Source organism: Podarcis raffonei, chromosome 6 (genome assembly GCF_027172205.1).
Source record: "Podarcis raffonei isolate rPodRaf1 chromosome 6, rPodRaf1.pri, whole genome shotgun sequence".
Classification (NCBI taxonomy): domain Eukaryota; kingdom Metazoa; phylum Chordata; class Lepidosauria; order Squamata; family Lacertidae; genus Podarcis; species Podarcis raffonei.
This window is the reverse complement of record NC_070607.1, coordinates 89594220-89608465: the sequence shown is the minus strand read 5'-3', so window position 1 is coordinate 89608465 and position 14246 is coordinate 89594220. Positions and strand designations below refer to the sequence as shown.

The 14246-nt window shown below is 43.7% G+C and overlaps 1 protein-coding gene across 3 annotated transcripts in view; it reads left to right on the top strand.

The window, feature by feature from the left end:
* LAMA5 (laminin subunit alpha 5) overlaps positions 1-14246 on the top strand; it is a 207160-nt gene that overhangs the window by 160171 nt on the left and 32743 nt on the right. For all 3 annotated transcript variants that reach the window (XM_053394450.1, XM_053394447.1, XM_053394448.1), the window contains exons 46-55: positions 193-293; positions 450-630; positions 2832-2975; positions 5223-5374; positions 5472-5582; positions 6621-6732; positions 8489-8659; positions 9983-10179; positions 12093-12209; positions 13275-13429. In XM_053394450.1, the coding sequence (XP_053250425.1) occupies positions 193-293; positions 450-630; positions 2832-2975; positions 5223-5374; positions 5472-5582; positions 6621-6732; positions 8489-8659; positions 9983-10179; positions 12093-12209; positions 13275-13429 (1441 nt within the window). The remainder of the gene's footprint in view (positions 1-192; positions 294-449; positions 631-2831; positions 2976-5222; positions 5375-5471; positions 5583-6620; positions 6733-8488; positions 8660-9982; positions 10180-12092; positions 12210-13274; positions 13430-14246) is intronic.

Here is a 14246-nt window from a genome sequence, read left to right as displayed (position 1 = left end):
TTTCAAGTTAAGGCAAACTATGAATGAAAATGAACGCCTAGTAGTTCATAATTTTATTTCTAAATATTTATACTGCTGTGTGTCCCCTGTTATAAAATTATTTGTTTGTTTTTTTGTATTTTCAATACAAGTGGACTTTTTATTTTTTTAAAAAAATCATTTTAAAATTATTTTTTCTTCTTCCCCTTGTAGAATGCAGCTGTATGTCCTGTGGGACAGAATCATGTGATTCTAGGACTGGCAAGTGTCACTGTAAACCCGGAGTGACTGGGCAGCACTGTGACCGCTGTCAGGTAAAGTAAATTGAGGCTTCAGTCTAAGATCAGTTTCATGTCCTATTGGGCAGGAAGTGTCATGTCAAAAGCGGAGCAAGCCCTGGCGAAGTGAACACAGTTTTGCCTGCCGCTTGTAAGCTGGAATCTTAACTCTGGATCTTTCTCCCCCTTTAGGAAGGGCACTATGGATTTGAAACATGCTCAGGCTGCCAGAGCTGCAACTGCGATATTGGAGCCGTGAGCGCGGATTGCCATGCCCACAACGGCCAGTGTAATTGCAATCCGGGTGTTAGCGGTTCCCGTTGCCAGCAGTGCTCCCCTGGCTACTGGGGGCTCAATTCAAACGGCTGCTCAAGTGAGTCTGTTTCAGTCACTGTTAAGTATCCACTAATGTTATAAGAATTCCGAAGTCTCAAATATAAAATAAATTTCCATAAATGTACAAGGCAAACACATACATAACTATATAAGCCATGTGTCTGAAATAGTACAGAAGACCAATCCTGAATCCATTTTGACTCTCCCAGTGACCTCAAATATTCATCTGCAGTAAGGGAGGGAAATGGGGAAAGCCTTCCCATTGTGTATGAATAGGGTGAGCCTGTGACCTGGATTCAGGAACTAAAAGTAAAAACTAAAGTATATAGTAAAAACTAAAAGTATTTACCATCACAGAAGAATGGCCAGGCTGCCCAGGTAAACCAGTCAGTGACCATTATCAGGTACCCTGGCAGACAGGATTTCTGCTGTAGACTGCCTCCTTCTGTGATGTATGTATGAGGTTTTTGGGGGTGGACTTGGGCTATAGGGTGGGCAATTTCAAAAATCTATATAAGGGCTTGCGCACCATTGTTCTGGATTCTCTCCTCCCTTCATGTGGGGAGTGGGGACCTTGTTGCAACAGTTTAAAAGGTAAAGGGACCCCTGACCATTAGGTCCAGTCATGACTGACTCTGGGGTTGTGGCGCTCATCTCGCTTTATTGGCCGAGGGAGCCAGTGTACAGCTTCCGGGTCATGTGGCCAGCATGACTAAGCCGCTTCTGGCGAACCAGAGCAGCGCACGGAAATGCCGTTTACCTTCCCACTGGAGCGGTACCTATTGATTTACTTGCATGTTGATGTGCTTTCGAACAGCTAGGTTGGCAGGAGCAGGGACCGAGCAACGGGAGCTCACCCTGTCGTGGGGATTCGAACTGCTGACCTTCTGATCAGCAAGTCCTAGGCTCTGTGGTTTAACCCAAAGCGCCACCTGCGTCCCTGTTGCAACAGTTTATTCTCCTTTAATAAAGATCAGGCTTCTAGCCACTTTGCTTTTCAATATACTCTGGTTGGCCTCTGTTATTTTCTTCTACCGATAGGGGACCCACTTAAGGACTCTATACAGACTCTTGGATACCCCATAAGGGAAAAGGAGCAGTTTTTTCTTATAACACTAACATTTAGGCCTTTTGTCCTCTAAGGCCAAAGGGAGGGGTGTAGCTTTTAAAGTAAAGGGTTGCCCTTGCCTAATCCAAAATCAAATCCAAAATGGAAACTAGTTTGTGGGAAAGGTTCAGCAGCAATAAATGGTACTATTTGTAAAGTTATCCTGCAAGTGATGCTGTGTAGGTGTGCCAAGTTGCTGATGAAGGGTACAGGGCTTTCAGCAGTCTTTCTGTAGATACACACAGGCACCATTCAGGCAAAACAATCCCTGGCTTATGTGCCATCTTCCCACCCCCTCCCTTTCATGTACGGGTATAGTTTAATGTATGGTTTTTTTGGCTTGATCAAGCCACAGTTTACCATTGCAACTGAACGCAGCAAACTGTGGTTTTGACCATACTACAATTTCCATGCAAACCAGGATCACAGACAACCGTGGATCCTGGTTTGTGGGCAAACTGTGGTTTCATCAAACCTGGAAATAGTTAATTAAGCTCACAAATAGAGGAGTGGGCACTTGAGCACAGGGCTTGTAACCATGGTTTGGAGGATAGTCTCAGTTCAGAAACAGTACTTTGTGAATGGTCCAAGATCTAGGGATTCCTCCTTTCATATATACAGGAGGAGTTCCCTTGGGATAAAAGCCTCAATGTCTTAACAAGCCCTACTGTGTGATTAGACCCTTGGAATGGTTTAAGCATGAGAAAGAGATTGGGAATGTTTGTTCTGGTTTCATATTATGAGAGCCAGCATGGTGTAGTGGTTAAGAATGGTGGACTCGTAATCTGGTGAACCGGGTTCGCTTCCCCGCTCCTCCACATGCAGCTGCTGGGTGACCTTGGACTAGTCACACTTCTCTGAAGTCTCTCAGCCTCACTCACCTCACAGAGTGTTTGTTGTGGGGGAGGAAGGGAAAGGAGATTGTAAGCTGCTTTGAGACTCCTTAAGAGAGTGAAAGGCAGGATATCAAATCCAAACTCTTCTTCTTTTGTGCCTTTTCAATTCATGTTTATGTGAAGGGTTTGATCCTCATCCAATGGTGATGTGGATGTGGTCGTCATCCCACTCCGCATAATATGGGAGAGAAGGATGTGAGTGCATCTTGTTTAAGTTTCCTGTTCTCTTTGCAGAATGTCAGTGCAAAGGAGGCTCCTGTAACCCCCGGACTGGAGAATGCACCTGCTCCAACGGCCTGACGGGGAAGCAGTGCAGCACCTGTATTAAGAAGCACGAGATCCCTGTGGTGGATGGCCCAGACAGCATGAGATGCGAAGGCTAGTCTTGTTTGCTCTGCTCAGTTCCTTGGCATTATCAGTTCAGCAAGCCTGCTTCTTCTTGCAAGTGTCTCTGTACTGGATGGCACTGATGCTTCGAAATTTCAAAACTTTTCCTTGCAAGGAATTGGGAGGTTATTGGGGAATGCTACATGGATCTTTTGCTTGTGGTGGTGGCTTTTGTCTGGGGGGTTGGGGGGAAAGTGGGTGGAGGAAAAACTCGCATAAATTAGGACCCCAAAAGGCATAGATTCCAACCTGCCTGTCTTAAAGCAAAGACACTCCATATGAGCTTATATGATTCAGACCAAAGCATACCACTACCAGACAACAGAAATGTCAAGATTCAGTGGTACCTCGCAAGACGAATGCCTTGCAAGACGGAAAACTCGCAAGAAGAAAGAGTTTTCCGTTTTTTGAGTTCCTTCGCCAGACGAATTTCCCTATGGGCTTGCTTCGCAAGATGAAGCTTGCCCCGCAAGCTCCGGGGATAGCGGGGAGGCGCAGCGCGCCTTCCCGCTGTCCCCGGACCTGTTCTGAAGGCGGGCGGTGGGGAGAAGAGCGCTTCTCCCCGTTGCCAGCCCCGCAAGCTCCGGGGACAGCGGGGAGGCACAGCGCTTCTTCCCGCTGTCCCCGGACCTGGTCTGAAGGCGGTTTCCATAGGAACGCATTAATTTATTTTCAATGCATTCCTATGGGAAACCGTGCTTCGCAAGATGAAAAATTCGCAAGAAGAAAAAACTCGCGGAACGAATTAATTTAGATGGCTAAGTGCAAAGCTATAGGGCACTTGTGCAAGGGATATGACTTGTATGCTGCTTGTGGCTGTTTTAGTTTTTCAAAATAGGCTGTCAGGGGCATTAGCCAAATCAAATTAGTTTGAACCCGGGTGTTTGTCAGTTTTCTCCATGTTATTCTAGTGATTCACGGTATTCACATTCTTCTAGCCTGCAGTCAACCCTCAATAGGTTTCTTTTTACTACTAATAAATCACCTAGCAGTAGCCTTACAGCTGTTTTAATTGTTCCTTCATAAATAAAGTGCACAGTCCCTTAGAGATTTAATCACTTGCTAGATTACATAAAAGCAAGTGGCAACTCACAAACGCCTGTAGATCTGCTTTTTGTTTTTATAATACCCTGTGTGTCCATTTCCCATTTATTCTCTCTCTCAAGCAAAGCCCCATTCACTCTCTTGCACCCTATTAATGTACCTCTCTCATATATAAACACAGAATTATTGTGATAGTACTGCCATTCCGTTCCCCACCGACAGCTTCACCTGGTCCCTAGACTGGTGTACTGACGGGATTGTGTTTTTATTGAATATTTGCAAAGTTTCTGTAACAGCTCAGCGGCTAAGCCAATGGCAGGGGGAGACTTTTTGCAGCCATCCATGACATCTCTCTTAGTCAAAAGGTGCTGAACCTGTATTTCTCAAAGTTTTCTTCTTTTTCTCCTGGGTTTCCTTAGTTTTTATGTTTCATTCTGATGTTTAGGATAAGTTAGGGAGAACAGTTTTTGCAAATTTGTGTGTTTAGCATTCTAAGCAGAATGGCTCATTCATCTTTCTTTGGCCCAAAGTAAAGGCCCTATCATATCATTCACATGTGGCTTTGATTTGGCAAGCAGATAAATTTATACAAATTTATTAACATCCGATGCAGTGCAAACTTGGCACTGTGCTGTGGTTATCGGCAGCTAAATATCAGCTCAAAATCACATCATGAACTAAAACCACATGCGGTGTGGGGGGGGGAGCCCACCACAATGTTGCTGGGAACTGCATCTTCTAACTATTTTATATCGGTTGACCAAAGTAGATACTTGTCTGACTTTTGGGACCAACTGCTTTATGAAAATCTAAAGTTTTACGAGTGGGTTGTAAAAATGATTGGGCAGATATATGTATGTAGGCTGTTAGTCTGGATGACCTAATAATATGGCCTTTTTTTCTTGGCTGCCCCCCTGTGGCACAGTGGGACATTGTGTCTGACTGTTAATCAGAAGGTTGGTGGTTCGAGCCCACCCAAGGACAGCTGTGGGCAGGAATCCTGCATCTCAGGGGGTTGGACTAGATGGCTCTTGTGGTCCCTTCCAACTCCTCTATTCCGTGATTCTGATTCTATCTGGGACTGCTGAAACATAGGTCTACCCTAGCCAGGCACTCGCATCTAGAATAGTCTTACAGTTTCATTACAGGCATTATCTGAGCATTGTGCATTTAACTTCCCTCTCCCATCAACAGCTTGTGACAGCTGCGTGCTGCTTTTGCTGGAAGATCTCGAGGAGATTGGAAATGCTTTTCCTGCGCTCAGGAATCAGCTGACGAACCTCAACTCCACCTCCATCGCATGGGCCCGTCTGCATAGCATCAATGGGTCTATGCAAGCCATCACTGTATGTGGAGTGTTGTACTACTTATTACTCTTACCTAGTTTTTCTGTAGGGTTTTTGGATTCCAGTTTCAGTCCTCTTTTTCTTTTCCTCCTTACAGAACCATCTCCGTGACTATCAGAGATCCCTAAACAGGGCCGGGCAGCAGACCGATGAGCTGGAAGAGGAGAACACAGACTTCGTTCAGGATCTGAATGCACTTCAGCACAAGGTGTGAAGTTTTTGTGTTTTTCCCCCCTTTATCTTTCCATGTCTAGTACTACAAAGGTTATATGTTACCAGAAGTCTGCCTGCTGTTCTGTGGAATGCAAGTGAAATGAAATGCTTTCTGTCCAGAGGACCTTGGCTGTGTCCTCACTAGAATTCCTCCTTTCTTTATGTGCCATCACTATTTGTTGTCCAGTAGGTCTCTGTGCTGCTTTTCTGCATGCCTTGTTATTATTTTCTCATTTCACCGCACCAGAAGTGCAGCATTAGTTTAGTAATACTTCCAGGGATTTGAGGAGGACCACCACTCAGAAAACACCACCGTTTGTACAGTTGGCGTGGGTGCCTGTATCAGATGGACAAGCCACAGTAAGGGCGATGTTGACAGTGACTGGGCATACCTTGACAACTTTTTTTGCCCATAGACCAATGCAGTTATTTGAAATTTTCTTGAGTAGCCAGTTGTTTTAATTACCGGATTTTTTGCTCTATAAGACACACTTTTTCCCTCCTAAAAAGTAAGGGGAACTGTGTGTGCGTCTTATGGAGCGAATGCAGGCTGCACAGCTATCACAGAAGCCAGAACAGCAAGAGGGATTGCTGCTTTCACTGCGCAGCGATCCCCCTTGCTGTTCTGGCTTCTGAGATTCAGAATATTTTTATTTCTTGTTTTCCTCCTCCAAAAACTAGGAGCATCTTGTGGTCTGGTGCGTCTTATAGAGCAAAAAATACGGTATTTCTCTGTATTGCTTTTAATGGTTTCTATATATAAAAAGAAGTTTTTATCTTGCTGAACACCAATTTGATGTTTTATGAGAAGGGTGACCTGTAAATACTATAAAAACAACAACAATAAATAATAATAATGCAGCCTTGAGAAGAGGAGAAACATATCAAGCAAATAAAGGCTGGTTGCTTTTTGGCCAAAGACCCCAAAAGCTGCAATCCTGCGCCCCAACCCCATGTTGTTGACATTGCCCACTTCCTTGAGTCTTTCTGGAACTCCTCTAAACCAGCCTTTTGTTTTTGTTTCTGCTTTTAGGCAACAATGACCCACAGAAAAGCAAACCAAGTTACAGATGGCACAGAAGAGAACTACCAGCATGCAGAGAGCCTTGTTCTAGATATCACTAACATTCGGTACAAACTTGATGGTGAGGCACGGCTGTAGCTTTTAGCATTCCTGATTTGGAAAGACATCACTTGCGTTGTGTGTGTGTGTGTGTGTGTGTGTGTGTCTGTCTGTCTGTCTTTCGATAGTGTTTGAGATTTGAGTATCCTTTAAATTAGTCGTTGGGAACTGGTGGCATTCTGCATTGCTGAACTGCAACTCCCATCATCCACCGCCAGCATAGCCAGTGGTCAGAGATGATGGGAAATGTACGTAAGCAACATCTGAAGGATTCCACCCAGAATGTGGTCTAAACCCCCCCTTTAAATCCATATCAATGAAAATAACTCACTCTGAAACTCAGCTACAGGTGGTACCTAACACCAAGAAAATTAGCGGTAATACACCCAGGAACCTCACCAAAATGCTGGAGAGGGTGCATCTCCACAGGCACATACCTCCACATGTGGTGGGAGTGCCCCAAAACCCAACTATTCTGGACAACAGCCATACTAGAAATATGTAAAATAACTAAGCAAGCATTAGAAATCACCCCAGAATTGGCCCTACTAAACATCTTCCAAGGCAATAATACCTATCTACACCACAAAGAACTCATAACCCACCTACTTTCAGCAGCCAGAAACATCATAACCAGAAACTGGAGAGACATGTTGTTGGGATACTGCCAGGGAGATAAAGTCCATCTGAGCCCCAAGCTCGGTGCCGGACAATCCATCGACCTCCCGTAGTCAGGCAATATTAGCAATCAGCGGCACGAAGCCTCAAGAAAAGATAGCCACATTCTTGGACTTGTGCACACTCTTTCAGCAGAATTCACACAGCAAAAGTTGCACAGCAGGACAGCATATTTACAGTTTATTCAGCGTAGGTCAGAACAAAAGAAGACATGACCGTCTGCTCCGACTGCTCAGGCAAACAGCAGAAAACGAAAGGAACAGACAACATAAACATCCTGTGAGACAGGAAATGTCGCAGGCTGTGTCACAAACATCCTGCTCCCTTTTAAGGTGGAACGGAAATATCCTAACACATGTCAGGAGTAAGCATGGACCAATGGTACCAAATAGTATGGGAAACAGCCCTACTAGAAAAATTAACCAATAAACTGAAACTGACACGGGGACAAATAGAAGACACCTTCACCCCGGTATGGCTCCCTTTTATCACATACACAGCCCAACAAGATAATGACAAAAATCCACCAACAGCATACAAATCAATATGGCTAATCTGAAGGATTCCAAGTTCCCCCTGCTGTAAATGGCACCTAGCCATGTCAGGACCACTTTCCTTATTGCTAGAAATTTAAATTATTATTATTTAATCAACTGGGGTAGCTCAAGTGGTAGAGCATGCGACTCTTAATCTCAAGGTCATGGGTTCAAGCTCCTTGTTGGGGAAAAGATTCTTGTATTGAGGGGGGTTGGACTAGATGACCCTCATGGTCTCTTCCAACTCTGCAATTCTTTGATTCTGTGATTACCTACCCTTCAATGGCAGTTCTCATGGCAGGTTGCAACAATTTAAAACATAAAATTAAAAACAGTCGAAACAAATCTCAAGGAACAGGAATAGGGGAAGTGACCCAGAGGAAAGCAAGCCGATGGTAAGGAAGATAAACCCATGTAAAGCATCCTGAACTCTTTGGAGGAACGGTGGGAAACAAATAGGTCAGAATAATATGAAAGTGCTTTTCATTGGTTGTGTATAAAAGGACCAGATTTACTCATTGGCTTCATTAAAAATACGAAACAAAACTGTGGCTTTTTGTCTAGAAATTGTATGCCAGATGCAAATCTTCGCTGCCTCAAATGCCAGCACCACCACCACAGAGGAGTTCCGGCAGAAGCTGGCTGAGGTCGATGCAATGCTGAGGCATATGAAGGCCACGGATTTTAGTTTCCAAAGAGCAATGGCCAATGAGGAACACGATGAAGCCCATAAATGTGAGTATAGTATTAATAGCAAACAAGGAGTGTGTCTCTGTATGTGTGTGTGTGTGTGTGTGTGTGTGTGTAGACTTTGGGAGTGCCAAGGTCTCTTGTGAGTTCCTGGTTGTTACTATTATTATTGTTGTTGTTGTTGTTGTTATTGTTATTATTATTATTATTATTATTATTAATATTGTTTCAGTATGAATCACTTCCCATGAGTCATCCCATGTAATAAGAGCATGTGTGAAAAAGTAACATATATTAAAAACGTGTGTGTGTGTGTGTGTATGTGTTTAAGTTTTTATATATGCTGCTTCTTTTACTGTTTTTAATATATGTTGCTTTTTCACATCACATACCTAAAATCAGCTTAAATCTACTACAGCAGGCTTCTTCAACCTCGGCTCTCCAGATGTTTTGAGACTACAATTCCCATCATCCCTGACCACTGGTCCTGCTAGCTAGGGATCATGGGAGTTGTAGGCCAAAAACAGCTGGAGGGCCGAGGTTGAGGAAGCCTGTACTACAGGTCCCAGCTGGGATAAAGGTTTCCATTTAGAAGCCTTGTTGTCTTTAGCAGGTGCTGAAAAGACAATAGAGAATTGATAGGCAATCTGACATGCAGTGGGAGTTCCAAAGAGCAGGTGCTGCCACACTAAAGACCCGATTCTGGCATCGCTTGGAACAGGCTGTTAGTTTCTGTTTTCCACTGTTCAGTGCTTTGGAGTCACAAGACTCTGTTTTGCATTCCACACATTCCTGGCTGTTGGAAGTCTCGCGGAAGACAGGAGACGGATGTGATGTTACTGGTTTCCTCTTCCTTTGTTTTCCAGTTGCTCTCTGCTCTCACAGAGAGAGGATGTATTTTTCTTTTCTGTCTGCGTAGCTGGAGAATAAAGCATAACAATGTAGCCATAAATCTCATCACTTCCGCGTGCTGCTTTGATTCTCTGCTGATTGGGAATGTGCCTGGAGCCTCATCAAAGGCTCAGGTCATTAATCACGTCGAAGGGCAATTCCAGAAGATGAGCTTTATCAGCTCGGTCGAAGCGGAGATTCCAACACAGGCCTTCTAATAGGATGGCACCTGAAAGTGTATCTAATTCTAGGTGATGAAATGACCTGTTAAGGTTCCTAGTCCCAAATTGTCTGTGGCTTTGCACGCCAATCCCTGCACCCACTCAGTTTGGAGCGGTCCTTTTGGAGCTCTTCACAATTTCTTTTCGTTTTAACAGCTCAGTATTTTAAACAGCACCCGCGGTGCCTTCCCTGTGGCCTGTGCAAGACTAGTAGACACTGAACAGTTTTAACTTTTTTGAGCTCTTGTTCTGCCAGTGCTGGACCGTGTGAAAACCGAGCTCTTCAACAAGCTGGAGTCCAACCAAGAACTGATGAACCAAATCAACGGCCAGTTGGATCAGTACAGTACAGAACTGATGGACCTGCGAGATGCTCTGAACGAAGCTGTAAATAAAACCCGTCAGACGGAGGACCTCAACAGCCTAAATCGTAATCACCTGGAGGAGACCCAGGTACGAGGAGGGAGCTGGAAGTGCTGCATGAGCCACTCTGCCAGAGGGAATTTCAGAGGGATTGCCACATACAAAGGGGTTCCGTATTCTAGCATTGGTGGCAGAAAGGGATGCATTGATAAGCCACTCAGTGGAAAACCACTGCAGGGGAGACCCTGTCCTTTGCCCCTACTCAGCCTGTGACAACCAAGCACACCTTTCAGTACTGGACCAAAAATGCTGTACTGCATCCACAGGTTCCATTTTCAGGCTGCAGAAGAGGGCTAGCAGATTTGGGAATTCTTTCAGCAAATGGAGAAAACACATAGTTTTCAAAGAGCAGAGGGCAAATGTTGGCAGTAGCTTTTTGTTTCCTCCCCTCCCAGTCGGTCATAATGCCTTTCTTTGAATCACACCATGACTTAGCAGCAGGGTGGATAAAAAACCAATGATTTAAAATAAAATAAAATAAAAATCAGAATTTTTTTTATTTAAATTGAATTTTTAAAATTTAAATTGGATTTTTTAAAAATTTAAATCGGATTTTTAAAATAAAGTGCTTTTGGAGGAAAAATATTTCTAAATATAGTTTTCTGTTTAAGTTACATTATAGTCCAAAGGCTATTCATCAGGAAATGAGGATTTAAGGTTTTTTATGTGTGCTAAAACTCAGTTTAAGTTTTTATTTTAAAAAACTGTTTAACAACATCAGTTAACAAGCATGGATACCTATGCTATAATGTTATTGTTTTAGTCAAATAAATTGTTTAAATTGTTATTCAGGAAATGATTATTTTTCTCCTTCCAATAAAATGCAGCAGAAAAGTTTTCCAAATATAAACAGTTAACTTATTAAGCCTCACAATAATTTCATAATTATCTGTCTATGTATTTCTAATAGTATGACCAAATCAGTAATTTTTTATATAACTGTAAAAACGACTCTGAAAATTTATTATTCCAAAAATGAAACCTTCATCTGGTTGTAAATATTAAGATTATACCAGCAAGAATGAGTCTTTCTGTAAAAAAAAGAAAGAAAGAAAAGATTTAAATCAAGGCTTACTGACTAGTGATTTAAATTGATTTGATTTAAATCAAATCCACCCTGCTTAGCAGCTCAATGGATCTCTGTCTGCACCAGCAAAGTGTAACTTTGCTCCCTGAGGCTCCTCAGTTGGCTTTCCAAATGCAAGTTGGATTTCTGCCTGCCGTGTCTTTTAAAAGTCATGACTCCATGGTGCTAGTTTTTAATGTTTTGAGGTTAGCACTCCGAGGCGACTTGGCCATCTCACAGGTAATTCAGCGAGTGAGAGGGAGACTTGTTGGAACGTGCAAATGCAATTCTTCCCCTCATAGGAGAGAAAATCTGTTTTAAAAATGTGATTCGAGTGAAGAAACCGTAGGTCAGGTGCAATTTGAGATTCGAATTATCCGGCGTCGTTTTCGTACAACATTCTAAGGACTGCCACAGGCCTTAAATGGCACAGGCGGCACATTAGAGGAAATTAACTGTGTCTGTTGGTCACATGCTCATGGAAGTTTTATGTGACCTCTGTTAATTACGAACAAATAGATGTCCAGTTTGGTGGTGGGAACTCTTGGCTCACGACACTTCCAAGGAAGACTGCAGTATGCATCAATTCAGTGTAGGGACTTGAGATGAAAGGTGTTCTGGGGCTAGGCTGGTTCTGCATCCTGAAACAAGGGGATGAAAATCATGGAATTGCAGAGCTGGAATGGACCCCAAGGGCCAACCAGTCTAATGCCCTGCAATGCAGGTATCTAGCTAAAGCATCCATGATAATCTGGGAAGTGTGTGCCATTACAGAACCACTCTATGCCATGTGATGATAACCTTAGGCAAGTGTTAAAATGATTCTGGATTTTAAAGTTGCAGCAGTCAATGTTATGGGGCTATCTATATGTTACAGCAAAAGAGCAAGGAACTGCAAGAACAGTTTGGCCTTGTCCAGGATACCTTGCGCATGGCTGAAGATTCGCTTGCCCAGGTCTCTGATTTCCTGCAGATAATAGAAAATGCCAAGGAGGTGAGTGGTGCAAAACTCGGGCTTCCCAGCAAGTCTGAAAGGTGTGTGTAGGCAGGAGATTCAAGATGCTGCTGCTTGCTAGGCTGAGAAGAGGAAGCAAACATGACAGACACATAGCTGTCAAGCGTCCCTCATTTGGCGGGACAGTCCCTTATCCCAGCGCCATGTCCCGCTGCTGTCCCTTATTGATGATGTCCCTTAAATAAGCTACTGAAGGTAATGGGGCCCTTTCCATGTCCAGCTGTCCTTTGTCAACAACAAATTGTTGCTGTTTTTTGTGTTGAATATATGCTATATGGTAATTTATGGACCTAATAAGTATCTAAAGCCATTTGCACACAACAAAATATGTATTTTATCAAAGTAATTGTTGATCCCTTATTTTGGCTGCTGGTCCCTTATTTCGAGGCTGCTGGTCCCTTATTTTCAAATCTGTAAGTTGACAGCTATGGACAGACAGGATGATTGTGTTGTAGCAGACAGAAGAATAAGAGCAGACATCCTCTAACTCCAATATGGTGTCTGCCCTCTTAAGAACTACAGGACAAACTTTGTTCCTAAAATGATGATTGCCTCTTGTGGCAATCTCAGCCAGCTCCCATTTCCTACTTTTCCCTTTGGGTTGTGACGAACAGGTTACTCTGCACAGTTCAGCTGTAGGTCAAATTCTTCATGTTTGGATATCCTTTATAGGAGTCCTTAAGTTTCCACATAGCTCCAGCAAGCTGGGTTTTTTTACACCTTAGCCTCCAGCGAGGCAATCCAGTTTGTTTTGTGTGTAATGTTTTTGAACAGTTTCTAGATACCATTTGGAGAACACCTGGGAAGATAAAATAGTGGTATATCATCAATGCACCCTGTGAAACCCATTTGCACACAGTGGATTGGTTTTTTTTTTACTGAAAACAAGCAGAGTGGAGGAGGTCATTCAGATGTTTGATAGTGCAAAAAAAAGGGGGTCTGCAGTCCTACTGAAATCCATCTCCTGCCAGAGAAAGAAGGAATTGGAGAAGCAGAACTTGCAAGGTTAATGAATGCTGGCCAACGCCCCTTGTTATCCTGCAGGAATCTGAGAAGTTAGCAGCCCAGCTGGATGGTGCCAGGTACCCCTTGTCAGAGAAGGCAAAGGAGTACTCTCTCGCCAGCACCAAGATCCCAGTCGTTGAGGCAGCTGAGGAGCATGCAAAGCTTCTGGATGAGCTGGCAAGAAACCTGTCCAGGTAAGGGCTCCTCCTTTGTTGCTGGGCCTTGAGCTCTCATTTCCTAGCTCACATGGACTTCTGTGCTGGGAGTCTCCTAATAACGTTGATTAAGAGTACTTGCTTATACTGTATACCATATTTTTCTGTGTTTAACACGCCTCCGTGTATAAGAGGACTCCTATTTTTTGGGACTCCAAATTAAGGAAATGGGGGGAGATTGCCCAGAGGTGTTAAGCTTTTTTTGAGGAGCGGGATTGCCGAAATTCAATCACCTGCCTAACAAAAACACATTGTCTTATACACGGAAAAATACGGTATTACCTAGATTTGTTTGCATTATATGAAAAAGTGCTACTATGCCTGATTACCCGTGTGGCAACAGTTGAGCTTGATATGTGTTCATTTTTCAAAAGAAGAGGTGTTCTTTCTACCTTTACATCAGGAGTAGGGAAAGGATCTGGCCAACGGGCCATTTTGACAGGGGCTGCCCACCTGTTAGTCACTTACTGATTTTCTTCCTCTGTGGGTGCCTGCAGAAGGAACATTCTGGATTTGCACTAGCAGCAAGACCCAATCGCAGCAGCCTTTGCTGTAAGTGCCGATTAGCTGATTGGTACATACAGCAAGCTTGCTCTGTGCAGGGATTGGCTGGACTACAAAGTCCCCAGCTGGGAGCTCCCTGGAGCACAGCCAATCCATCCAGGGCTTACTGCCAGTGCCAATCAGCTGATCAGCACTGACAGCAGCCTTCCTTGCCCAAGGAACAAGCAGGAGCACAATTTAAGGTTGGTTCCATTGTGGCCGCATCTCTACCTGCCCCGTAACTTGGTAGTTT